Raw genomic sequence first — 27,078 nt, forward strand, 5'->3', positions numbered from 1 at the left:
AGCATGGTAAGTTTTTGAACTGTTTGTTAGCTACATAAAAGGTTCTAGAGCTTTACCATGGTACAGTGATGGTACAGTATTGGATAGTAATACAAGGGTACTTTGAAATAAACCATAGTGCTGAAATTGATGTATCATGGTATTTACATAGTACTAGGACTTCATGATAGTTCCAAGATGTTTAGTAAGTAGGATAATACTAACTTTGGTACTAACTTCAGATATAGCACCATGGTAATACCATGTTTTTTCTAAATGTGAGATAGCAGCTCCACGGTTTTATTTATAATACTGCTATATCAAATATCATAATAATGGAAACAAAGGTAGCACAGTTCATATTAAACCATATTTGTTCACATACTCGCACCTGTGCAGCAGTGGGCGACGGACTCGGAGGCCACATTGTTTGGAGTCGTCCAGGTGTTCTGATCTCATTCTGTCCCACTGGAGCCCAAGTATACAGCTGATCCTTCTGCACGAGTCAAAGAAACAGAGAGCTGGCATTAAAACAGCTGATTATGGCAAGAAAATGTTTTAAAACTGCATACAAGAACCTAAAATTAGCCTTCTGTTCTTGTGGTGATTAGACAGCAAGAATAATGTAGAATTCTATGGCAGCACTGTGTGAAGAGCGACATCTGCTGGCAGACTGAAAGAACAACATCACCACTGACCAGAGAGCAGAGAAAATACATGACATTTGTCTTGCTGACACTGCCAGCATGTTCACACATACAAATTGAAAGGCTGTTCCCGAGGCTGTCCATTCACATCAGTGGGGGTTTGCGTAAGCATGCAGTCAACCTGTCATTCGGACAAGACGTGCTGCAGTGTTGCACTGCATGACTGTACAACATTTAAAGGTAAACCTTACAAGCTGGATATAAGTTTTACTGTCACACAGTACTTTCCTGATTAATATATTATTGTAAATGAACAAAAATGATTGTTTATGTGCATGTGTGTACATGTAATATGCGAAAGTGTGTATAACTGAGTGCATCTGTATATATGTGTTTATACAGTGTTTACATATACTCTGTTCATGGCTCAACCTGTCAATCAAAACACCACCATGAACTCTTGTCCTGACACACAAACATAGTTACAGGCTAAGAAGCATTGCATATCGTACCTGTGCATTTGTGAAAAATGCTTTAACAAAATGATGAAATCCGTCTCTAGACAACAGTCAGCCAGTCAGTAGAGTGAATAGTGGCAATAAAGCTGCCATTATGCTGTTTTCTTGAAATCACCGCCAGTGAAATCACAGTATTAAGTCATGCTTTGCCATCTACCAGCACAACAGGGTTATTGTGAACTTATTTTAGTCACTGAGCAGCAGTGTGTTAAAGCGATAGTTCACCCAGAAATGAAGATTGTGTCATCATTTACTCACAACTGATGTCTTTTGAAACCTATTTGAATGTTCAAGCTGCGCTTTGCCATACAGTGAAACTAAACGGTAATAACAAGACTTTAAATTAAACTTAAATTGTAGTCTGTTCCTCACACAATGTTTTCATATGACTTAGAAGACTTGGATTAAAGGGATAGTTCACCCAAAAATGAAAATTCTGTCATTAATTACTCACCCTCATTTCGTTTCAAACCTTTAAGACCTTCGTTCATCTTCAGAAAACAAATTAAGATGTCCTTACTACCTTTCTGGGCCTAAAGGAGAAGGGTATGTCGAAAAACTCCCATCTCATGTTCTCCCTCAACTTCATAATTGTCCTATATCACTGTTTTACCTTTTTAGTTAAGGGTGTTTGATCTTATTTGCATGTTCACTTTGCAATACTGGGTCGGAACTTCTGCAGTGATGTAGGATGATTTTGAAATGATTTTTGACGTAGAGGGAGAAAATACGATTGGAGTTTTTTGACACACCCTAACTGTCTTGAGCCAGAATACAGAGGGTGCAGGGAGAGCAAGACAAGATGAGCATTTGAGATTAGAAAGTATTTAAATTATATTTCTTAAAGAAAATAACCAGTCGTTTCGCTAGATAAGACCCTTCTTCCTCGGCTGGGATCGTTGCATTTGGGATCGTTTGAAGCCGCATTTAAACTGCATTTTGGAAAACTCGGGGCACCATATCAGTCCATTACATGGAGAAAAATTCTGAAATGTTTTCTTTAAAAAACACAGTTTCTTTACGACTGAAGAAAGAAAGACATGAACATCTTGGATGACAAGGGGGTGAGTACATTATCTGTAAAATGTTGTTCTGGAAGTGGACTTCTCCTTTAAAGGCCCAGAAAGGTAGTATGGTCATCTTAATTTGTTTTCTGAAGATGAACGAAGATCTTACGGGTTTGGAACGACATGAAGGTGAGTAATTAACCACAAAATTGACGTTTTTGGGTGAGCCATCCCTTTGAATTGCGTAAGTAATATTAAATATTTTGATGTCTTTATCATACTGTTTTGTTCACTTCCAGAACAGAAATTTACAGATAATTTACTCACCGCCTTGTCATCCAAGATGTTCATGTCTTTATTTCTTCAGTAGTAAAGAAGTTATGTTTCTTGAGGAAAAAATTTTAGGAATGTTCTCCATATAGTGAACTTCTATGGTGCCCGTGAGTTTGAACTTCCAAAACGCAGTTTAAATGCAGCTTCAAAGGGCTCTAAACGACCCCAGCCAAGGAAGATGGGTCTTATCTAGCGAAACGATTGGTTATTTTCTAAAAAATGTACAATTTATATACTTTTTAACCTCAAATGCTCATCTTGTCTAGCTCTGTGATGCGAACTCTATGTAATCCAGGTCAATACAGTTAGAGTATGTTGAAAAACTACCATCTCATGTTCTCCTCCAACTTCAAAATCGTCCTACATTGCTGTTTTATCTTTTTTGTAAAGAATGTTTGACCCTCCTTGCACATTCTCTTTGTAAACACTGGGTCATACTTCTGCAGCGATGTAGGATGATTTTGAAGGAGGAGAAAATGAGATATAAATATATATAAATTGTACAATTTTTTGGAAAATAACCGATCGTTTCGCTAGATAAGACCCTTCTTCCTCGGCTGAGATATTTAGAACCCTTTTGACGCTGCATTTAAACTGCATTTTGGAAGTTCAAACTCGTGGGGCACCACAGAAGTCCACTATATGGAGAAAAATCCTGAAATGTTTTCCTCAAGAAACAATTTCTTTCCGACTGAAGAAAGAAAGACGTGAACATCTTGAATGACAAAGGGGTAAGTAAATATATCTGTAAATATTTGTTCTGGAGGTGAACTTCTCCTTTAAGCTTGACATGCCCTGGTCACCAACAACTTTTTATTGTATTGAAGAAAGCAGCATGAACATTTTTCAAACCTTGGGTTTTTGTGTTCCACAGAAACAAGTAACATGAATTTGGAACAGTATGTGAATAATTACTGATTTTTCATTTTTTCATGAACTTAAATGCTATAAACAGCTCTAAATGGAGCAGTTTCAGCTGAAGTTCAACTGTGATCCACTTGGATCGCGTGTCTATAGAGTATTTCACCATAACGGTAATTGGAAAGGTGTACAACAGGCCAGAACAAAACAGAACAGAAAATACTTAAATGGGTTCTATTACTTTGAATAAGAGAAATTATAATCTGATGACTGCAGATTGGACGAGGGTCAAGAGAAACACTTCTCTGAACAGATTCAAAGAAATAACATTGCTCCGGGACAAGGATAATGAAATAAAAAGTGGTGATTAAATTAATTACCAGAAGAGTGTTCGTGAATTTAAGTGTCTTTGGAATACTACTTTGGAACAGAAAGATATTTTTACTTCAGATTCAGATTTTATACATTTTTTATGCATGATGACTTTATGAATGATGCTTAATAAAAATTATATGTTTCTTTTGCAGATCATTTTTATTACAAAACACGTCATTTACATTATCATTTACACAATAAAACGAAGAGTTATAATCTCCACTGCCATTAAGTAACATTAAGGTTTATTTGCCTGCCAGCCTGACAGGCCCGAATAGCTTGAGTCAAACACTGAAGCCCATGATATTGATATTGTAACTAAAAATATTCCAATGTAGGTGACAGGTGATGGCAAAATGTAGAAAATACAGAAAAATTACAGGTATAAAATATACAAATAAACAGCTGGATAGAAATGGATAATGAATCTGATCTTTGCTACAAACAGAGATAAATACAAAGATGAAGCAGCAACAGAGGACATGTGACCCATCTTACGTAACCCGGTCAGATGGTGTATGCATGCAGATGTGTCCATTTGAGCGTGCACAAGCACCGGATACATGTATTTATGCATGTTGGTGAAAGTGTGGTGTACTTGGTCTATGAATATACAGAATATGAATATGTGCATGCACACTGCTAAAGCGAGTTAAGAGGTGTGTGTACACTATGTGTGTGATGATGTAGAAAGGGGGAAGGGCAAGTCGCAGAAGCAATGTTAAATCTTTATCTGTTCAGACACAAATCTGCTTTGGCTGGCGAAGGAACAGAGAAAAAGAGAAAGAGTCCTTCTATTTAGGTCACATCGGATGGCCGAGCACAGAAACATAAAAAAAACATTGTTGCAATATTTTAGCATATAGATTACAACATGCCTTGCGTGTTGTAGCAGAATAACTCTTTCCTTGTCTCCATCTCAAATCTCACTATTTTCTCATGCGTGAGATAATAAATACATAATGTGCATCTCTTCCTCTCTCAGACAACGGTACAAAGTTACCCTGCTGAGCTCATCTCACATCTGCTCGGGCAGAATCAACTCTGTGGGTTATTCAACGAAGTGATATAAAATGTGTGAAATCTGGCACTTTTTTAGTAACGCTCATCAACAGCTTTTCTGTTTCTTTCTCATGCAATTTAGTGCTGAGCTTCAAGACAAAACCTGGGCTGAATGATATGTAGAGATTTCAATTTTCAGAATTATAACCAGGTAGGATACATCTATATTTAGACTATTTTATTTTGAAACCTAAACTTAAACATTTCATATTAATTTAGTAATTTTTAACAATTGGAAAACACATTGGTCTAAAACACATCTGGTAGCCTTGAAAACTGCATTTCAATGTGGTTTATGTTTCATAACAGATAGATCAAGGCGGGTATTTATAGAGATGCCATGACTGATGTTTGAATCTTAGGGGTAACCAAACAATTGCATAGAACAAACATAGAACTCAATGGCTACCAGCAACTGTTTGGTTAATAGCATTCTTAAAAATCTTTCTTTTGTTTTCATGGAAGATAGAAATTCATACAGGTTCAGAACAACATGAGGATGAGTAAATGATGACAGAATGGTATTTGTATGTAAATGGAATGGTAATTTTTAAGAAAACTATCCCTATATAAGATAACTGAGTGTCAAAAAATGAATTTATCAGATGCTTTAATTTAAAAAATGATTTTGACAAGTTGTGCATGATAAAATATGCAGTGTTGGGAGGGTTACTTTGCAAATGTAATAGGTTACAGATGACAAGTTACCCTATTTAAAAAGTAATAAGTAGTGTAACTATTTCAATTACTTTATCAAAGTAATGTAACTGATTACATTTGATTACTTTTTGATTTCTTTTCTAAACTACTAACAAATGTTAAAACATTTCCACTAACCTTGGTACTCAACACTGATTACTGTCAAACTTTCAAAATCCTTCATTACTTGAATTACAGCCATCACAAAGCACAAGCACCTCTTTTTACTTTGAGATAGTTCTGAGGTTAAATTGAGTTTTCAAATCATAACAAGAAATAGCTATGACACTGCTTTTGAAATCAAATCTTTGCATAGCTATGACAGGAAACACTGGCATCTAACATCTTGGGAAAAATATTTTTTTTAAAAATGCATTAAGAGGCGGGGGGTGAAAACTTTTGGAATCTGAAGATCAGGGTAAATGTAACTTATTTTGTCTTCTGGGAAACGTGTACGTATATTTTGTAGCTTCTGAAGGGATGTACTAAATGAAAAAAACATGATATATAGTACTAAATGAAAATAATATGATATTTAGGCAAAATAAGAAAAATGTACACATCTTCATTCTGTTCAAAAGTTTTCACCCCCCAGCTATTAATGCATCATTTTTCCTTCTGAAGCATCAGTGAGTGTTTGAACCTTCTGTAATAGTTGCATATGAGTCCCTCAGTTGCCCTCAGTGTGAAAAAATGGATCTCAAAATCATACTGTCATTGTTGGAAAGGGTTCAAATACACAAAAATGCTGAAAAATCAAAGATTTTGCGGAACCTAAAGGATTTTTCTGAAGAACAGCGGGCAGTTTAACTGTTCAGGACAAACAAGGGACTCATGAACAACTAGTATTAAGAATCAAGTGTATGTAAACTTTTGAACGGGGTCATTTTTATAAATTCAGCTATTTGTGGACTATATGTAAACATCTTTTATGAGAAATATCTTATTCAGGTCAGTACTAAATAAAAAATAACATGCATTTTGTATGATCCCTTCTATTTTGGTAATATAAGTAACATTTTGCAGATTCTGCAAGGTGTATGTTTGACTTTTTACAGTGCCCAATCTAAAAAAACAGGCGAACACAAATTAATAATATTCAACACAGCTTTTTACAGAAAATATTTAGATGTAACCCCCGTTGCAATCAATAACATTAACATTTATTTTGTAATTAAATTACGTAACATTGTTACATGTAACTAGTTAATCCCCAACACTGAAAATATGCAAGTGCCATTATAAAGCAAGAGACAAGAGTTGGATGGTCTTACATTGAAAATGGGCTTATCTGTAACATCACTTCCTGTGGGTGGTTCCCTGATGCTGTCACTGAAAGGCTGTAGAATCCCCAGAGCAAGAATACGGGAACAGAATCTCTCAATATCCTGTGTAGCACTGTCATCTTTAGAACAATCCCACTGTACAAGACACCTCTCGAACAAAGAGCGACCTGTAAGAGAGTGAAATTGAAAAATTTAATTCAAACCCATGCAGAAGATGAAAATACTGTATTTGACAGCTAACTCACTGAACCCATTATTTGTCTCTGACCCTGACTAGAGTGTCTGGAGAGTGATGCTTCAAGGCAGAAAATGAGTAAAGTGGAAATTGTGGAGAAATTGACTTCAGAATTAATTTAACATCTGAATTAAGCAAAGCCTTTTTATTTGGTCAAGCGATGCGTATGCGTGTGCACATTTCTGAAAGGAATATTTCTCCCCAAGCATTAACATACTCTAAAAGTTCTTCTCTGTCATCTATCAGATGGACACAAACTCAATAGCTCATCCTGGAGTCGTCCATCAAGGCCTGGTAAATAGGCTAATTTCTGTGTAAGATCAATAAGATAAAAAAAACATTTTACAAAACATGACTCTCATTCTACTGTTAGACACTCTATCATGTACTGTGTGAATTCAGATATAAAATTACTGATAAATAGCTTGATGCTTGCTCATCTGTCTCAGAATTTTATCATTTGACCTAGAAATTTAACAGCCTGCTAATGGTTTTAGGATGAACTAGTTGTTAAATTCGAGTTTTTACGTTCAAATATTGAAGAGTTTTATTTGAAGCATGGCAGAAAGTAAACAAGCATACTATATGAAAACAGCATGCAAATAGCTTAATGCAAATCAGTATGTCAAGGTGTCAGTTTATACAGAAGTTGTATGTAATACACAGCAGCTTTAGTGTTTATTAAAAACCATAGAAAATATGCATGATATGCAGAGCACAATTGTGGCTTTGAATTTCCAAGACATTTAACCTTTGACTTATTAAGCATTTGATGCTTCATTGACTTCAAGGCTTTGTAAACATGTTCAAATATGGATGCTTTTGTATCAAGGCAGGATGTGAAAATAGCCAGCCAATAGTGTCCATATCTCCTTTTTATATCTTATCCTATTCCTTCATATCTGATTTGTCCTGCTGTAACCTTCATTGTCAAGAGCAGTCACTACGCATAAACGACTTCAAAATAGTGTATGTGCTTTTGCATGAGTGTGTATTTGACTGACTTCCTGTGGCACTCTGACTCAGTGAGGCAGAAGCCAGAGCTTTCATAGCCAGTAGCTAATGTGTGCCTGTGTGTGTTTCTGAGGGATATGTGTGTAAGTAGAGAGCCAGATTTTATGTTTTTTGACTGCTCACTGAACCTTGAGGGGAGTGATCCAGAATAAAGAATGGAAAAGGGATTTATTTGTGTGTTGCCAAGGTCTTTTTGATTGCGAGTGTGAACTGATATTAAATCAATCAAAACACACTTACCTGAAAACACATCTGGAAAGGCGGATGGTGTTTGCGTGGATCTGAGGGTCTGGAAGCCAGGATCAATAAGCTCTGATTGACCATGTATAGCTTCACACCATTCATCATGGCAACCCACCGGACCTGCAATGCTACAAGACCGCTGTCTACGTGCTCTCCAACTTCCTGCTCTGTATGACCCTTGACCTGAGCCTAACTCTAAGCCAACCTTGCGAGGACACATAGGGCTTGGGGAGGGAGATATTATGGGCGAAGTGAGCTGTCTGGTGGTTGTTTTAACGTAAGAAGCATGTACTGTGGGATAAGATTTAACCCCGAGGTTTGCACTGGACGTTCTACGTGGTCGTGACCCTAAGCCTAAAAAGTTCTCGGATGACCACTGGGTAATGGACGCAGCACTGCTTTTCCTTCTCTGATGGTTGGAATACTCTCGTTCTACCTCTTCTACACCACCATCACCTTCTACATTCAGCTCTACGCTACTAATGCTCTTCTGTGGGACGAAAATAACCCGGCTGATTTTGGACATTGAGCTAGTGTGATTTCCTGAATTGAGACCAACTTCTAAGCTTTGAGTCAGGCTGTTGCTACCATAATGACACTCTTCGAGAGGAGACGATAGAGATGAACTCTCCAGGATCTCCTCTGCACTCTCATAAGAGGTGGATGTTCCCGTAGTATCCTGAAAACTGTAGTTACTTGTTGATTTGCTAACAGCTATGTTATCCTGGACACTACTTGTCTCAGTGATACTCTCCTGAATGCTATAGTCACTGGCCAAACTGGTTAAGTGTTCAGATCTATCTGCAGTCACTTCACCACCTGATTCTACCTTTAGCATTGTTGTAATCACCTCTTCTACTGTATCCCTACTAGATTTAAGATCTTGCACTTTGCTGTCAGATGCAAATACACCTTCTACCTTCTCTGGTTCACCCATACAAACAAAGCTACTACTAGTAAGACCCTGAGTGACCTCAGTCTGGCCTTCCCCCTCAGAAAGTCCCTCCATCTGCTGCTGTTGTCTGATAGTCCTCTGGATATCCGACAGCAGATCTTGAGCCTCGGAGGCTGAGTGGTAGCTGTAGAGGTCTGTATCTGACCCTGATCCTTCAGCATCGTCTTCTGTCGTATCCAGGGTTGACTGTCTGCTTTCGGCCGTGAGTTGTTTACTTTCAGGCTTGAGACCCTCAAGCTCATCACCCGATATTCCACCATTGCTGCTGCTGTTAGCATCCATGCTCTTAATCCTAATCCCACCGTCCAGTACATCCTCTTTGGACAACCCTTTCCGGGAGAGGCCCTTTCTGATACGGATGTTGGAAAATACAGAACCTTTGGAGCCCTCTGATTTGGACTTCTTTTTGTCCGAGTCGCCCGACAATTTACTTTTCTTAATCTTCTTGAGATGGTCTCGGTCCTCAGTGCTCGCCCCACTGCCAGCACCTTCCGCGACAGTGGGCTTCTTCAGTTTGGCCTCCTGGTTCCCCATGTTCCTCAGAAGGCGAACACCTTTAGCGATCAAGCCATGTTGGGAACGTGTGTGATAGGACTGACTTTCTCGTTCTCCGTGCTGCTCTCTCTTCTCTCTTCTCTCCGTGCTCCCTTGCACTTTCTCCCCCTCCCTCTCTAATCCCGCTCTCTCTCTCTTCACCGCCGGCAGCAGCAGCTGCTGTAATGATGATGCTGGCTGTGACGCTGTACCCGAGGACCGTCTGAGAGACAGCTCCCCCTGCCTCCCAATCTCTTTCACTTTCTCTAGCTCATCTGTTTGCTCCACCAGGTCGCATAACGGGCTGCTGGAGGAGCGGACCAACTGAGCATGTGCAGTGTGGCCCTGCGAGGATGAGGACAGCTGCTGCTTCTGATGTAATTCTGATTGTTGTTGCTGGCATAATAACTGTTGCTGTTGTCTTCTGATGAGATTTGTCAGGCTGCTCTTCCTGCGTTCTTTCGCTCTCTCTCTGAAGGGAGAGGAGTGGAAACTCTCTCGTAGGACGGGTAACTGCATCTCTATCGTCTGAATGGTTTGCATCTTGATTCTTGCTATGCTGACCTGAGAGGATGACACAAATTGATTAAAACTGAGCAAAATAAAGAACAGAATTGAGAGTGAAATTACCTTTAAATTACATGCTATATTATTGCAATACACCCCTCTAAAAATGCTGGTTACCAAAAAAGTTGGTTACCTTTTCTGTTTGTTTTGCAATAGGAAAGTAAATTAGGTCTTACTTCCAAAACGAACATTAAAGGCATAGTTTACCCAAAAATGAAAAGTCTGTTATTAATTACTCACTCCAGATGGCACACATACGTCTGCAAGATGTCTGTTAAAGATCACTTGATCTGGAAAGCATCTACTGTGTGTAAACATCTGACAGACATCTGTAAGATGTCAGTTTTACGTACATTTTAAATCAAGGGTGCTCAACCCTGTTCCTGGAGATCTACCTTCCCGCAGAGTTCAGCTCCAACCCTGATCAAACACAACTGAACCAACTAATTAGGATCTGAAGGAGCACTTGATAATTACAGACAGGTGTGTTTGATCAGGGTTAGAACTAAACTAAAACTTCTAAATCATAAACATCCTGAAGACATCTAATAGATGTAGTAAGGACATCGTTTAAATAGTCCACGTGATATCAATGGTTCAACCTTGATTTTATGAAGCTATGAGAACACTTTTTGTGTGCAAAGAAAACAAAAATAACAACTTTATTCAACAGTTTCTTGACTTCTGTGTCAGACTTCAATGCATGTTCACGACAGTACCACAACATATGCGTGAAGATTCCTCTCCTTGTAAACAAATTTCTGCACATCTGTGTTCTACTCCAGGCTACGTTTACACTAGAGCGTTTTCGTTTTAAAACACATAACTTTTGCTGCAGTTATGCCTGTCATTTATGCTACTCCAGAGTTTTCGACCCTCGAAAACAGAGACTCCAGGGTTGCATTTCTGTGTAAACGGACCAAAAACAAGACATTTTTTGTGGGCGTGGATGCCCACATTCACTCAGCGTATAATGATGACTGTGTAAACAATAACATCATGCTCACTGTTGTAGTCTACATCCCTGTTGAAGAATCCAGCATATGCTGGTTAGATATGTTTTGAAGCATGGCTGCTGGTTTGAGCTGGTTTAAACGGGTCCTTAGCTGGTCATGAGCTGGTTTAAGGTGGTTCTTAGCTGGTCATGAGCTGGTTTAAGGTGGTTCTTAGCTACCTGAGCAGAAAGGACCAGCACATGGACCAGCTTAAACTATTTTATAACCAGCTCAAACCAGCAGTCATGCTTCAAAACATACCTAACCAGCATATGCTTGTGCATGAATGGTTATGTGACATGCGTTTTCGGTTGAACAGTGTGGTGTAGAGGAGATCATTTCTGAAATCCAGTTAAAATGCCAGTGTAGACGTGGATTGTTTTCATTTTAAAACTTGCGTCAAAGACTGACAGAAGAGAGGAAATTGTATTTTAACAATGTTCTTACTACCTTTCTGGGCCTTGAATATGGTAGTTCTGTTGCTGTCTATGCAGGGTCAGAAAGTGCTCGGATTTCATCAAAAAAATCTTAATTTGTGTTCCAAAGATGAACAAAGGTCTTACGGGTTTGAAACAACATGGGGAGTAATTAATGACAGAATTTTTATTTTTGGGTGAACTATCCTTAAATACTGGATATAAATCACAACCTAGAACACTGGTCAATCCTTGCTTTACATGAGCAAAATCAACATAAATGTGGAAATTTAAGTTAAGACATTTAGATGTGATTGAATTATTAAATTTCAAAACTGTATACATTTAGAATTTATTTTATATGATCAAAAATAGGACTTTTTGTATCACTTTTCTATCCAATTCTGCACACAGAACATCTGAAAATAGCACAGGAATTTCATCTGTGTGTGACGGACACCATGTGCCAGCGCAGCGTCATGTGAGCTTACAGACTGATCTCATAAACTGATGAACGACCATGGCCAGCAGGCCTGAGTTATCCTCCAGCCTTGTGGCATCAGACACATACCCATAAGCTTTCAACAGATTTATACAATATTCATTTTAATCCAGTACACAGACATCAGTGCTGACAGAAATGACATTTTTATATCAATAAAAGATGAGTACTGAACCAAATTTCAGAAATAATACAGTTAAGCCAATGGAAATTCAATACAACTATAATATATTCCTGCATTAAGTTAGCACAAGTTCAACATGATCTTCATTACAAATTAAATGTTTTCCTCAAGACACGAAACCACTGATGTCTTGTCACATACAGATACATCTCTCTATTCCTGGCATCACTCAGTTGTGTAAAAGGTCTGATTTACTGCTGTATGATTAGTCTAGAGGGTCACTGCTAATCCAAATTGATCTGACCTGGATCAAGAATGAACTGGAGACTGGTCTAACAAGACAAGAGAGAAGTACGAAAAGAAAATGAGTACTTGCCTGGATGGAGTCTCTAGTAAACTGAGGAAACAAGTAAGTGTTTGTGACATTCGCTGCGCTGCTCCTCTTCCTCGATCACATGAATACTGTCATCACATGGCTTCTCTTCCTATTACATGCCACCAATAGCAACTGATGCATCTTCTTTCATAAACACACAGTGTTAGGGCTTTATGTCTTGACAAAACAACCAACAAACAATTGTCCACAAACATGTTGTGTATTTAAAAAGAGCACCAGTTCATTTTAAAATGTTACATTTATTTTGAGAAACAATCTGAGGATAAAAATGCATTTTGTACTGGGCTGTATTTTTGTAACATTCAACAGTTATCACAAATCTGACAGTAACTCTATCATTTAACTTGAACTTGTACACAGCCAATTTGGAACAAAACGAGAGCACAGCCACAAACAACACACCGCACAGAAGCTCAATTTTAACTTTGATCTTACAAGGCCTTACAAAACATACAGCCTTTTTTGCAATGTAAAACATAAAAACATATCAAAAAGTTACTGTTTCTTTACTCTAATACAAATGGCAGATAAGTTACAAATCAGGCAATTATTCATATTTCCTCAAAACACCAGAGTTGGAACTGAACAGCAAGTGTAATGTTTGTGTTTGATTTCCATTTAAGATTGAATTTTTTGTGAAGAATGTTACTTAATTGTGTATTTTTAGCATACATAAAATGCTATGAAATTAAGGAGTAGGCCATCAAGTCCACTGCTTGATATACAGTTAATGTCAAAAGTTTACATACACCTTGCAGAATCTGCAAAATGTAAATTATTTTACCAAAATAAGATGAATCATACAAAATGCATGTTATTTTTTATTTAGTACTGACCTGAATAAGATATTTCACACAAACGTTTACATATTGTCCACAAGAGAAAATAATAGCTGAATTTATAAAAATGATGCTGTTCACATATGCTTGATTCTTAATACCTAAATGATCCACAGCTGTTTTTTTTTCATGAGTCCCTTGTTTGTCCTGAACAGTTAAAACTGCCCAATGTGTTTCAGAAAAATCCTTCAGGTCTCACAAATTCTTTTGTTTTTCAGCATTTTTGTGTATTTGAACCCTTTCCATCAATGACTGTATGATTTTGAGATCCATCTTTTTACACTGAGGATAACTGAGGGACTCATATGCAACTATTACAGAAGGTTCAAATGCTCACTGATGCTTCAGAAGGAAACACAATGCATTAAGAGCCAGGGTTGTAAACTTTTGAACTTTTCTTATTTTGCCTAAATATCATATTTTTCATTTAGTACTGCCCTTCCCCTGCTCTTATTGCATTGTGTTTCCTACGCACAAAAATTCTGAAAAACCAAAGAATTTGTGGACCTGAAGGATTTTTCTGAAGAACAGCAGGCAGTTTAACTGTTCAGGGCAAACAAGGGACTCATGGACTATCACAAAAAAAAAAAAAAAAACAGCTGTGGATCATTCAGGTAACAACACAGTATTAAGAATCAAGTGTATGTAAACTTTTGTCTTTTATGTGAAACCTTATTCAGGTCAGTACTAAATAAAAAATAACATGCATTTTGTATGATCCCTCTTATTTTGGTAAAATAATTAACATTTTGCAGATTCTGTGAGGTGTATGTAAACTTTTGACTAAATAAACTGAGTGTAAAAAACGTGTTTTAAGAAATGTTATTTTCTGCACAGTGCCAAAGGAGACCATAGTTGAATAAATATGCATGTATGATTGACAGGTCTGTATTTTGTGTGCTTTGTATCAACTAATTTAGCTTGTTATGTTAAAGCCTGGCATTCCCAAATGTGGTGGTGACAGCAAACAGTTTTGTTGTAAACGGAATTACGTTCCAACACACTAATGTCAAAATTTGAATGTCCATTAAACAGTTCTTTAGACATTCTTTAGGTTTCATAAATGATTTCACAGCTAGCCCAGTATATTCAGTGCACAATCTCAAAGTCCAAACATAAGGCATTCCAAACATATACAAACATATTCAATGTGCACTGAAAACCTACATAATAGCTATTAAAATACTTGTAGCAAAACAAATGTAAACAACCACGCTTTATACAAGAGCAGCTTACGGAAGTGCTGTTTATGAATAACCAAAAAACCTACAAACTGTTCAACTGTGGCTCACATGTTGCAGAGGAACACTTACACTTACACTTACAGAACCTCCGTGTGGCACGCTTTCACAGAAATCAGCAAATTTCACTTACAAAAAAGAAATATCTTCACCGTAAATACTTTGATATACATCACCTTATTTAAAAATCAAATTTTAGTTTTTGTTCACTGACAAAAATGAGATATTTAATATTCAACCACAAAATATTCAAACAATTAATTGAGAGTATCACACCCAATCAGCTCTCAGATGTTCAAAATATACAGTCTCCTTTCAAATGTACTTTGTCTTTGCTGAACTCCTGAAAGTTGGCACTGCAGATTTAGTAAAAGGCATATAAAAGTCCACAGGAAGTACTGATGGCAATTGCACTTGCTCAGTTGTGCTTCAGTATCGCTGAAGCTCTTTGTACACCAAACCATAGTGTCTTAAAACGTTACAATCTAGTGACCCAGAATCATGAGTGACCGAACTACACGTCCACATTAAGACTCACACATTAAAGCTTCAATATATAGTACAGATACTTGAGGAATCTCCCCTTGCGACTTACATTTTAGCATTAGCAAGTTAGCTATGTGGAGTCTGTCGGTATGCTCCTGTGAAACCTCACAGCGTGTCTTTGTGGAAAGCTTGGCTTGCTTTTTTTCTGATCCCAGCGACAAAGTAGGATCATCTTGAAAGTGCTACGAAAAGTCTTGTTGCAAAGGGCGTAGCACATTGGATTTACTGTACTGTTAACGTAGCACAGCCAATAACCTAGTGCCCAGAGGTTCTCAGGTATGCAACCATTGCAGAAAGTGTTGACTAGCACCATGATGTTATAAGGCGTCCACGTTATAATGAATGCGAAAAGGATGGCGCTTAGAGTTTGCGCAGCTTTCTTTTCTTTTATTAGTGACATGCGCTTTCGCTTAGTGATTTGCGTCCTTGCGCGAGCTGCGAAACGTTTCGCTAGAGCTGCCTCTTTGAAGGTTATGGGCGCTGAGGGAGATTTGACGGTGGTGTTGGTGACATCTACACTTGGATCCGTTGAGGACTGTATGACGGACATTGATTGAACTTTACTCATGCTCCCGACAAACCGTTTGTTCCCGTTGGTGACGGAGCGCGAGATGCTGCCATCCCTGCCGTCGTTCTCCACAGGGGAGCGTAATGGATCTTCCTCTGTGTCCAAATCCTCACAAGAAGTGACTTGGGAGTTTACAGCTGCCCTCATGCCGGGCAGATTGAGAACGATGGAGAAAATCGCCCGTGTGGTGGATGGCGCACACTCTTCATCTTCAGATGACCCTGAGTGGTCAGCTGACAGCCCAGCGTCGTTGTTGTTCCAGCTGTCGCTGCTGCTCTGATCCGCCTCCCGGTGCGGCCCACCTTTATCCCTGCCGCCTGACTTCCACCCCCAGCAGTGGAATCGCCCACTCAGACCATGAACAGAGCTTTGTCTGTGGCCAGGTTGGCCCAGTTCGAAGCTGCTGCAGCTTCTAGAACTCCCCCCAGTGGCATGGAGGTGGAAGCGTGGTCGCTCAACACCTGCGAACCTTCCGACCGAGCCTTGTAATCCTGCAAGTTCCCGAGAACGGTTCTCCGTCTCTTTGTATATTCGCCAGTACAGTACGCTCATTATCGTCACCGGCAGGTAGAAAGCCGCCATCGCGGTGCAAAATGTAATAATGGGCTCGGAGAGAAACTGAATATAGCACTTATCCGGAGGAACGGTTCTTTCTCCAACAAAATACTGCCAAAACAAAATGGCAGGCGCCCAAAGTATGAGAGACACAAACCATGCCAGGCCAATCATCACTCCTGCCCGTCTGGTGGTACGCTTGGCACGATACGTCAGAGGCCTTGTGATGGAGAAATAGCGGTCAAAGCTAATAACCAGCAGATTCATGACGGATGCATTGCTGGCTACATAGTCTATTGCGAGCCAGAGGTCGCACGCCCAGTTTCCCATTGCCCACTGGCCCATGACGATATAGGCGGTGTACAGGTTCATAGAGATGACCCCGATTATGAGATCTGCCACGGCTAAACTAAGTAGGAAGTAATTGTTAACCGTTTTGAGTTGGCGGTTGACCTTAAACGACACCATGACCAAGATGTTGCCGATAATAGTAATAACTGAGAGCAGTCCTGTAAAGACAACGATGAGAATGACCTGCCAGAGTGAGTGGCCTCCCAGAGGATCATAGGATTGACCTTCGACCTCGACATTACTCCCATTGAGCTTGAAAACTGTGCTGAGGTTGATGAGGCTTGTGTTCTGGAGCATTGGCCATGGGGTGGATACCGGGTAGATTCCCACTCCCAGGGCGTCGGATGACGAGTACAGGCCCAGCTCGGTGCTGTTGGAATCCATCATGCAGGCCGGGCATATTCTGAGGATAAAAAGCACAATAATCAATTTACTGTATGTTTGTTTATTTCACATTCATGTCAAATGTGAAACTTAGTAGCTGCTCTCTATATATAGTGTAGGAGTGCTTTCTAAATCGATGAAAGATTACTGCTTCTTCATATCTACACTAGAGGGCGATGTTGATCTATTAAAGGAGACACGGATTAAATCTTACTTTATTTTCATAAAGCTTGGAGAGATTCAAAGAAATCTGTTTTTAAACACAACATAAGATATCCTGTGAATCATACTGCATCTATATATGTGGATGCTGAAAGCAACAGATCATTTTCTGAAAAAAAAAAAAAATTAATTTGTTTTAAACTTTTGAAAAAGGCTCTATCCTTTAATCCTAAAGAAGTAATTTATTAATAATTACTTATTTAATTATTAATTAAGAAATACATCTGATAAATGACTGAATATATGGCACCAAACAAAATGAAGAAATTCACTTTTTTTATACATTAAGAGTTGCTACTGTTTTTTTCCTCATGCATAATGTTGTAAGTAATGCTTATGGTAATGCTCATTATTATACAAAAAAATTAGGGGAATAAACCTGTGAAAGATTTTAATTAGCATTCTTAGACATCTAGTCTTGATTGCCTATTGCAATTTGAAAATTCTCATTAAATCTGTATAAAAGACACGTAGGTGGTATCTATTCACTCACAGACTATTTTTCATACTTGTTCTATGGAACTTTTCATTGTACGACAGTGAAAATTACTCTCTTTTTCATAAAAACAGCTTTTCTCATAGAAAGTTTCCATACTGCTGTGAACAAAAACAAGCCGTTATCTCATTAATGGGAGAAAAAGACACCTGGTAAATTTTTAGTTCAAATGTGATCCTGGACCACAAAACCAGTCTTAAGTAGCATGGGTGTATTTTTAGCAATAGCCAAAAATACATTGTATGAGTCAAATTATTGATTTTTCTTTTATGCCAAAAATCATTAGGATGTTAAGTAAAGATGAAGACCTTTGGTAAATTTCATACCGTAAAAATATATCATATCTTCATTAGTAATATGCATTGCTAAGAACTTCATTTGGACAATTTTAAAGGTGATTTTCTCAGTATTTTGATTTTTAAATAGCTGTATCTTGGCCAAATATTGTCCTATCTTAACAAACCATACATCAATAAAAATCTTATATATCCAGCTTAATCCAGCTAAGTTTGTTTTTTTTAAATTGACCCTTATGACTAGTTTTGTGGTCCAGGGTCACAAATATGAATCATTATAATAAGAATCATTTTAATAATATTAATGATAATGCTAAATTATATTGATAATAAGTCAGAAGGAACCCTAACCCTAACCTTAACATCTCAGATGTTTTTCTATGTTAATAAAAAAGTATCTAAGCCTTAATGATGGGGTTATGGGGGAACACAAAACAAAAAAAGTTGGAGACAATAGTCTAGAGCCTATGAGCTCTAATATTAAGATATTTATCAAAACAACCATACTATATACATGAATATTAACCACCGCCTCATTCCATTAAATATGAATACAATGTTTGAAAACTAGTTCATATGCAAAACCACAAGCTCTGCCTGTACTGACAACTAGCAGATCAAACATTTTCAAAATAGCTATTACACTCCAGTTAAAAGCAGGTCTGTCAGTAACAGTCTCTGAGCTAGCAAGCACACGAACAGCAGGAGCAAACGTTAACATTGAGAAAGATGAAAGATTGGCGAGGTGTTTCTTTACTTAGATTCTGCAAAAGGAAGTTGTTACGAAGCCTTCCCAGAATGCCTCACACAAACGCACAGTTAATCTCGTTGATAGAGGCAGAGAATAGAATGTAACTGGCTCATGGCCAAGGACGGCTGAACGTCTCATCTCTTCAGATGAAAACGATATCTAGTTCTTGACCAGAAGTTGCACACAAACACATCTCATTTCTGAGGGGGAAAAAAACAACCTTACGAAGTGGCAATCTAACTTCAGATAGAAGTCAAAAAGGCTGCCGACTGACGCTCTAAAAGGAAGGCTGACAATCACAAAGCATCGTTCAGCAGAGCAGGCCTACATTACTAAATATAGTCATAAACTTTAAAGGGAAAGAGCTGATTTTGTACCGAGAACATCTGTCTCTCAGAAACTCTTCTTCATCTTGATAAGGCAGCGGGATGCAAGGGGGAAGACAAAGATGAGAGTGAAAAGTAGGTGAGATGCTAGATTAGGGCACGACAACCTGATCACATAATCACACGGTATAATCATATTGTCGGTAAGATACCATATATGGGCTTGAATATTTAAAACAGAGAAAAGAACAAACGGATATGACCACTGTTGCGCACACACGCACATACCAAAGAGTCAGGGGTAATTAGCTATTGGATTTAGTCTCATCTCTTCTACAGCGGAAACGAAGCGATAATTACTTTACAAAAGGCAGACCAAGAGAACATATATAGACACAGTGTTTAAAACTGAGGAAACAAAGCTGTCACAGAGAACCTGGTTGGTCTAAAAGAATTATACACTACTAAAAGTTAACAATAATTAATTTCTGTTTTTCAAATGTTTCGAAAAAAGTCTGCTAAAAGGTTACCAAGGCTGCATTTATTTGATCAAAAAAAAAAACAACAACAGTGGAATATTATCATTTAAACTTAAGTGACTTGATACCAGCTGATTAATTCAATACACAATTTTGTACAACAGTGCTTCTGTTTGTGTAATATTGCTTCAATAACCTCTATATATCAATGTTGAATACAGGTTTTGCAAACATTGAGAGATATCTCAGTGTTTAAAACCAGCATTGCGAAAAGAGATATCAGTGTTTAACTAATTTGAAAACAGTTCAGTTCCGACTTAGATAAGCCATGTTCAAAGCTGTTCTTCAAACCTGCACATTACTTTCATATAAAAACGGCAAGGATAATATTGTCTACATTTAAGAAATAACTACAGTGGAGATCAAAATTAGAGAACAAGCTATAAAGATTTGTTTTTTCTGAAATATTGTTAATCTTCATTGCTGTTTACCACTGTTCTACTAACAAAATCCAAGGCATTTCAATAAAAACCTTTATTTTGTGAAAAAATACTGAGCAAAATTAGAGAAAAGTAACCACTGTAGCACAAAAGAAGTTTACAACTAAAATTCTGGATTCTAATTTCTACAGATGTCAGAAATTAGTAGGAAGTGTAGAGGCCCTTGCGGCCGCAAAACATCATTAGTTTCTCACACTGCACTGGTGTGATCTTGGTCCACTCTTCTTCCACTCTCTTCCATAGTTTGGTAACTGTAATGGGTTTCTTATCCATAACTTTGTCACCAAAGATTTTCCAGAGATTTTCAATCAGGTTTAAATCAGAACTCTGGCCCGGCCATTTCATTAATTCAATGTTCTTAGCTTCAAGGATCTGCTTTACCTGTTTTGCCCTGTGACGGGACATTGCCTTGCATGAAAATTGCAGGTTGATTGGGAGACGCTTGCAGGGAAGGAACTGCATGTTGTTGAAGGAGGTTCGGATAAATTTTTGCATTCACCCTGCCATGTAGCTGTAAAAAGGCTGAACTCCTGAAGCAGAAAACATCTTCCAAACCATAACACTTCCTCCTCCACCTTTCACTGACTTCTTTACACACTTTAAGATTCAGTCTTTCCTCAGTTTCATCACTTAAGTAAACTTTGGACCAGTTCTTCTCTCTCCACACAACATGCTCCTCTGCAAAGGTAAGTTCTTTTGATTCTTTCTGCTGATGAGAGTGCACTTTCAGTCCAGCTTTTCTTAAACGTCCCGAGACAGATCCTTACAGTGTTTAGAGCTGAAATGGCAAGCAATTCCAGCTGTAGTGTTGAACCAATTTTCCACTGAGAGTCTCTCCATTATCCTGTCTTCTTGTGCATTTGTCTTACATGAGCGACCAGCCCTTTTCGCGGACTTGATTGAACTGGTGTCATTGTAAACCTGCAATAGTCGAGAAATCACAGATTTGGAATGACCAGCTGCTCTTGGAGTGGCTGAAAGGGTCATCCCCTTTGGCCTTCATCTAAACCAGTGGTTCTTAACTCCAGTCCTCGGGGCCCACTGCTCTACACATTTTGTATGTTTCCCTCATTTAACGCACCTGATTCAGATCATCAGCTTGTTAGGAGAAAGATCCATAAGCTAAACTGAGTGTGTCAGATTCAGAAACATTCCGAAAAATGTGCAGAGCAGTGGGCCCGAGGACTGGAGTTGAGAACCACTGATCTAGACAAGCTCCTGTTGCATAGTTTCAGTAACCTTAGAGCGGCCCCCATTGAAATTGGAGGAATTCTGCCAGTTAAATAAGGTTTGTCATATAATTAAGGAAATAAACACCAGGTGCCAGATTAACACCGGTAACTTGGAGGCATTGTAACCGTGACACTTCCCACACTGTAAAAAACAAAAAAACACAATTTGTTGAGTCAACTTAAAATAATTTGTTACCCTGCTGCCTTAAAATTTTAAGTTCAGTCAACTCAAATAAATTTAGTCAACTCAAAATGTTAAGTTGTGCTAAGTCACAACTTAGATATTTGAGTTGACTAAACTAAACATTTGGTTTGTTAAACTTAACCTCTGGGGTCGAAAAACGCTGGCGTGGTTTGTGGCAGTTTTTCTGATAACGCCAAAAAGAACTTCAATTACTCCATCATTTTTGATCATACAGATAAGAGCAATATATCAATCAAATGTGTAAGGAATCTACTTTTATTTGTGTACACTCATAATAACAACAACACACTGTGGTTTTGTGAAATAAAGCAAACAAACAGGGTATGCAGTCTGCTGCGTTGTTCTCTGTAATGCGTCACCTAAAACTCAGCAAATACTCCACACAGAGACATGAGAGATATATCTACAGAAAGCTTAACATGTCTACTTTTAAATGAAGTAAGTCTTATCGAAAACAAATATCATGTGTTAAAGTAATCTGCATGAAACCAACCCCATGTCCAGTCTTTCTCGTCAGACCTAATTATTTTTAATTTGATCACGCCCACAAGCTACCAACACTTTTGATATTATAATCAGCCACGTGAAGGCACAAGCGGCGTACCGCCCACATCAACGTAAACAAAGCAGCGAGACTTGACTTCATTGTTTATTGCATCTTGTTACTGGAAGAAGACGCTTAGTCACTGCAGAGTGCGCTTTCAGTCCGACTTTTCTTAAACACCCCGAGACAGATCCTTACACTGTTCAGAGCTGAAATGGCAACCAATTCCAGCTGCAGTGTTGAACTGATTCCTTACTGAGAGTCTGCATTATCCTGTCTTCTCGTGCATTTTTTGTTATGTGGACGACCAGCCTTTTTGGTGGACTTAGTTTCATTGTAAACCTGCAATATTCGAGAAATCACAGATTTAGAATGACCAGCTTCTCTTACAATTAGATTAAATTAAATTAAGTCACCTTAGAGCAACCCGGCATCTTGCAATCTCAGTGAAAATTGGAAGAATGCTGCTAGTTAAATAGGGCTTGTCATATAATTAAGGAAATAAAAACCAAAAAAACTTAAAAACTGCCCTTCTACTTCTAGGATAACTTCCAATAGGACTAAGCAGTGAATTTGAAATGTAGTAAATTATAGGTTGTTCTCAAATTTTGAGCTCCACTGTGGTAAAGGTGTAGCAGCTGAAAGCACTACTGTCCAGAAGTTTGGGGTTTGTTTAAAAAAATTAAAAATATGGATAAACTACAATACTGTGCAAATCAGTAAAGCTTGACTGCTTATAGCTTTAGTTTAGTTGCAATTTGATTAATCTCTATAGGAGATATCACATACGGTATATAAAAAACAGACTGATTAGTGTTTAAACGCAGGCTTTGTAAATAAAGACTGAAAAACAAGCCAACATTTGACGCAATGAAACCTCAAAGAGAGTTGGTTGTTAAATACAGGCTTCTTGTTCATTCATCTGAGTGAAATATCAGTAGCAGAGAGGGAATCAAGCAACAAAAGATGGAGTAAAAGAGAAATCTAATTGGCATCGGGCTCTCATTTGGGCCCCTGCGCTCCTGCGTTCAGCTCTGTGCTTTTATCCTATTAGGTTTGTGCTATGACCTGAAACAAACACAGGAGCTCAGATGAAGGATAGCAAACACATTTTGTACAAAACTAGTGACACGCATAGTCGTAATTCCATTAAGTCGTGGAATTTGGGAATTGTCTTAATTTCAGCTGATCCGCAAACAGCAGCTGATGAACGGGCTGTTGTCATGGTGACCGGGGAGGATGTGGAGGGAAGCGTGAGGGGCACACGACGACAAATGCGCCTAGAGCCAACTGTTTGCACATACACACACACCTACATCTGTGAAGTTCTTAGAAAAATTAAACTGTAATATGATTCAAATCTTAAGATGTCCCTTTTAAGCCGTCCTTTTTTTTTCGCACACCCACAGTGAAGGTACAAATGCACAGCACCATGTGCTCACACACACACAGCACGAAGCCTTTGATGACAGACCCGAGAATCAAACGAACATCTGGAGTTTACATGCATGACTTCAAACGTACTGTACATCAAACACAGTTTTTGTGTGTAAAACCACTCCTCTTCGTATTTAAAGAAGTATTCGACGATGCCATAAACACACAGCAATGCTTAATATTCAAAAGTGAAATATGTCTGCAGAGATAATGGACTGAAAACCACAGTGCCTGCTTTTGTTTTCATGGTCTTCTGTGGGAAAACACACTTATCAGTAAAACAGACTGGCTTGTGTGGTGCCGTCCCCCCTGGCGTGGTAGTTAAGTGTGAGGAGAGTGTGTGTAGTAAGTGCTGTGTGTGTGTATGTTGGGTCTTTCAATGCAAGGCATGTGCTGTGAATGAGGATTTCAGAAGAATGATGGTTAAATGTCAACACGTTCTTTTCCAGAGTTTGAGGGAGATCCGTGATTACCTCACACGGCCTTTAACCAACAGAAATGTCAGCGGTGAACGCATGCAGAACCTTGATCGATATGCCCGATTGGAATTAAAATTAATCACCGGCATGGGCACATTTATGGACGAGAAGCCATAATTATCTCTCAATATCTCAATGCGAAAGTCAGAGGAGATCAGTGAAGCATGAGAGACTGCTTATTTACTGATCTCTTATGATTAAAAGTGATGGCGAGGGATTTGTCCCCGAGCAACTTTCTTCTCCTTATTTTACCCCTCCTCTGACATTCTACCCATAATTGTTTTTTGTCCTGGTGTGAAATTTCACCAAACAGCACTAAAACTATTAAGATACAAAGGATCACTGAATAAATTATATAACTTTAAGCAAAAGAATTATGTAAGATGAGTAAGAATGTTATATAATTATTCATTTTACAATGAAGATCGCTGTTATTAAAAGGATAGATCATCCAAAAATGAAAATTCTGTCTCACCCTCACCTCACCTCGTTCCAAATCTGTAAGACCTTCATTTATCTTCAGAACACAAATAAAGATATTTTTAATGAAATCCGAGAGCTTTCTGATCATGCATAGACAGCAATGCAACTCAAATCTTCCCAGGCCCAGAAACATAGTAAGGACATCGGTAAAATAGTCCATGTGACAACAGTGGTTAAACCGTAATGTTATGAAGCTACGAGAATACTTTTTGTATACAAAGAAAAAAATAACAGCTTTATTCAATGATTTTCTCTCTTCTGTGCCAATCTTTGACACATATTCACTTACACATGTGGACCCAACCGTACATTTATTAATATTGTTTATATTGTAGGGCCCTATGATTTCCGCAATGCGGAAAATGCGGACGGATAATGTAATTTAAACCATAATGTCATGGAATTTAACATAGTTTGGACTAATTAATCAAATGCAGGTCATTACACTTACATCAAATCACGATATGGATTAGTATCTGTAAATATTAAGCCGCAAAAGACTAACTAAATATGAATCCTGCATGTTCTGCGTGTCTCCCGGTTTGAATGAATGAATGAATGGCACAGAGGCTCAGTTTTGTTTACTACTCGTACTGAAGCGCGCTTGAAGCTTGCGTAATTTCGTAGCGTAGTTTGCTATCTCATTAAATGAGGACATAAATACATGAACAACATCTCCAGAACTGCTCTGAGAGTTACTTCATGAACATTTTGCCGTTTCATTTTAAGCGAAACTTGCTCATATCATATACACACAGAAATCTAAAGGAATTCATGACAACCCGTCAAAATAAAAGTTCGGTTTAACTTGTAGACATTGTGCCAGAAATAGGCATATATTACTATTATTTAGTAGAATGTATGTGATACTACTACTGATACTGTTGAAAAAAAAAAAAAAACTTTATTTTTTAAAGAAATAATCACACAGTATTTCTTCCATGTTTAAATTTTGATAGTAAATCCCATTTATTTGGCAAAAAATAAAATGGGGGGGCATTTCATAAGGCTAAGAATAAATAAAAGTTGTTTTTATGCATTCAAATAATTAGACAAAAACTACTGGTAAACAGTAACAATAAAACATAAGGTGAGAAAAAAATAAAATATTTCACTGAGCTCTAAACATGTCATTTTTGTTAAACTTTGAATAAATTGATGTTAGATAACTTTCATAATTTTAATTAATTAGACATGCTTTTTGCTTAATAAAATTTGGTGCTGTCAAATGATTAATCACATCAAAATAAAAGTTTTTGTTTACATAATATATGTGTATATGCTGTGTATTTATTATGTATATATAAATACACACACATACAGTAAATATTTATATTATTTACATGTAGATATTTATATTAATATAATTGATATTATACATAAATATTTTTATATATAATCATATTATCATATTTTCTTAAATATATACATGGATGTGTGTATATTTATATAAACATAATAAATATACATAGTACACACATAAATTCTGTAATAAAACCTTTATTTTGGACACGATTAATTGCATAATCATTTGACAGCACTAATAAAATTTAATTTAATCATTAAAAAGGAGTCCAGAAAAATTAAAATGCCCTAATAATAGTAATTCATTCAGTGGAAACTATGCTAATTTACTGAACGTATTCACTATAACTGGACTGACACTACTTTATAGTTCTCTATCTTGTCAATCTGCTTTTAGGTTTCCTGTTTTCTTCTTTTCTTCCGTCACTAATCATCACACTGCCGTTATTTGCTCTTCTAGTAGTGTTTATTACCTGTTCCTGGAATTTCTAGTAGTGTTTACTGACTATGTTTGGTCAAACATTCTGGTTGGTTTGGCATCAGGAAGCTGTAATTCTCTTCCCCGTGTGTTCTCAGTTTAAACACCTCCATTGTGACTCCAAACCTGAGAGATGTTTGTATACAACACTAGAGCTAAACAGGTTTTCTGTGAAGCCAAAGCAATTTGGTGACCTTATTACTGTGTAGATGAAAATGCCAGTCAGAATAAAATCTGTTACATCAGCACTCGATATCAGACACGGGGTCCTCTGTAGGGTTAGATTGTTTCATCAGCATGATGAGATAATTTACACCTTTTACCTCTGCATGGACAGCAACCTGACATTGCAAATGTGAGTGGCTGATAAGGTGAGGGTGAGGTAATGTACGTGCTACACACTTAGGCACATGAAAAGTGATCATATAAGACTGGTAGAACAAAAAATGTGTTCCTTTATCCAGTCATCGACAGTTCGTCTGTATCGACCCACCCCGTTGTAAGTAATACCTTAATCTCAGGCAGGCCAAAGAATCTATCACAGACTGACAAGATCCACATCCCCGGGGCAGCAGCACATCCTCTCTCTGTGCGATTGGCCAGCGTTTAATA

The 27,078-nt window shown here is 37.8% G+C and overlaps 2 protein-coding genes across 4 annotated transcripts in view; both read right to left on the reverse strand.

Annotated features, from left to right (window-relative positions):
- Window positions 1–10,296, reverse strand: part of fmn2a (formin 2a) — a 45,499-nt gene extending 35,203 nt beyond the window's left edge. Inside the window, exons 1-3 of the mRNA XM_051134233.1 lie at window positions 8,257–10,296; window positions 6,756–6,934; window positions 371–475 (exon numbers count right to left, since the gene is read on the reverse strand). Of these exons, the coding sequence (XP_050990190.1) occupies window positions 371–475; window positions 6,756–6,934; window positions 8,257–10,291 (2,319 nt within the window). The 5' untranslated portion in view covers window positions 10,292–10,296. The remainder of the gene's footprint in view (window positions 1–370; window positions 476–6,755; window positions 6,935–8,256) is intronic.
- A 2,693-nt stretch (window positions 10,297–12,989) lies between these two features.
- chrm3a (cholinergic receptor, muscarinic 3a) overlaps window positions 12,990–27,078 on the reverse strand; it is a 133,196-nt gene continuing 119,107 nt past the window's right edge. For all 3 annotated transcript variants that reach the window (XM_051134197.1, XM_051134198.1, XM_051134199.1), the window contains one exon: window positions 12,990–17,252. In XM_051134197.1, coding sequence (XP_050990154.1) covers window positions 15,446–17,236 — 1,791 coding nt within the window. In that variant the 5' untranslated portion in view covers window positions 17,237–17,252 and the 3' untranslated portion in view covers window positions 12,990–15,445. The remainder of the gene's footprint in view (window positions 17,253–27,078) is intronic.

The sequence above is a fragment of the Labeo rohita genome, chromosome 17, assembly GCF_022985175.1.
Source record: "Labeo rohita strain BAU-BD-2019 chromosome 17, IGBB_LRoh.1.0, whole genome shotgun sequence".
Taxonomy (NCBI): domain Eukaryota; kingdom Metazoa; phylum Chordata; class Actinopteri; order Cypriniformes; family Cyprinidae; genus Labeo; species Labeo rohita.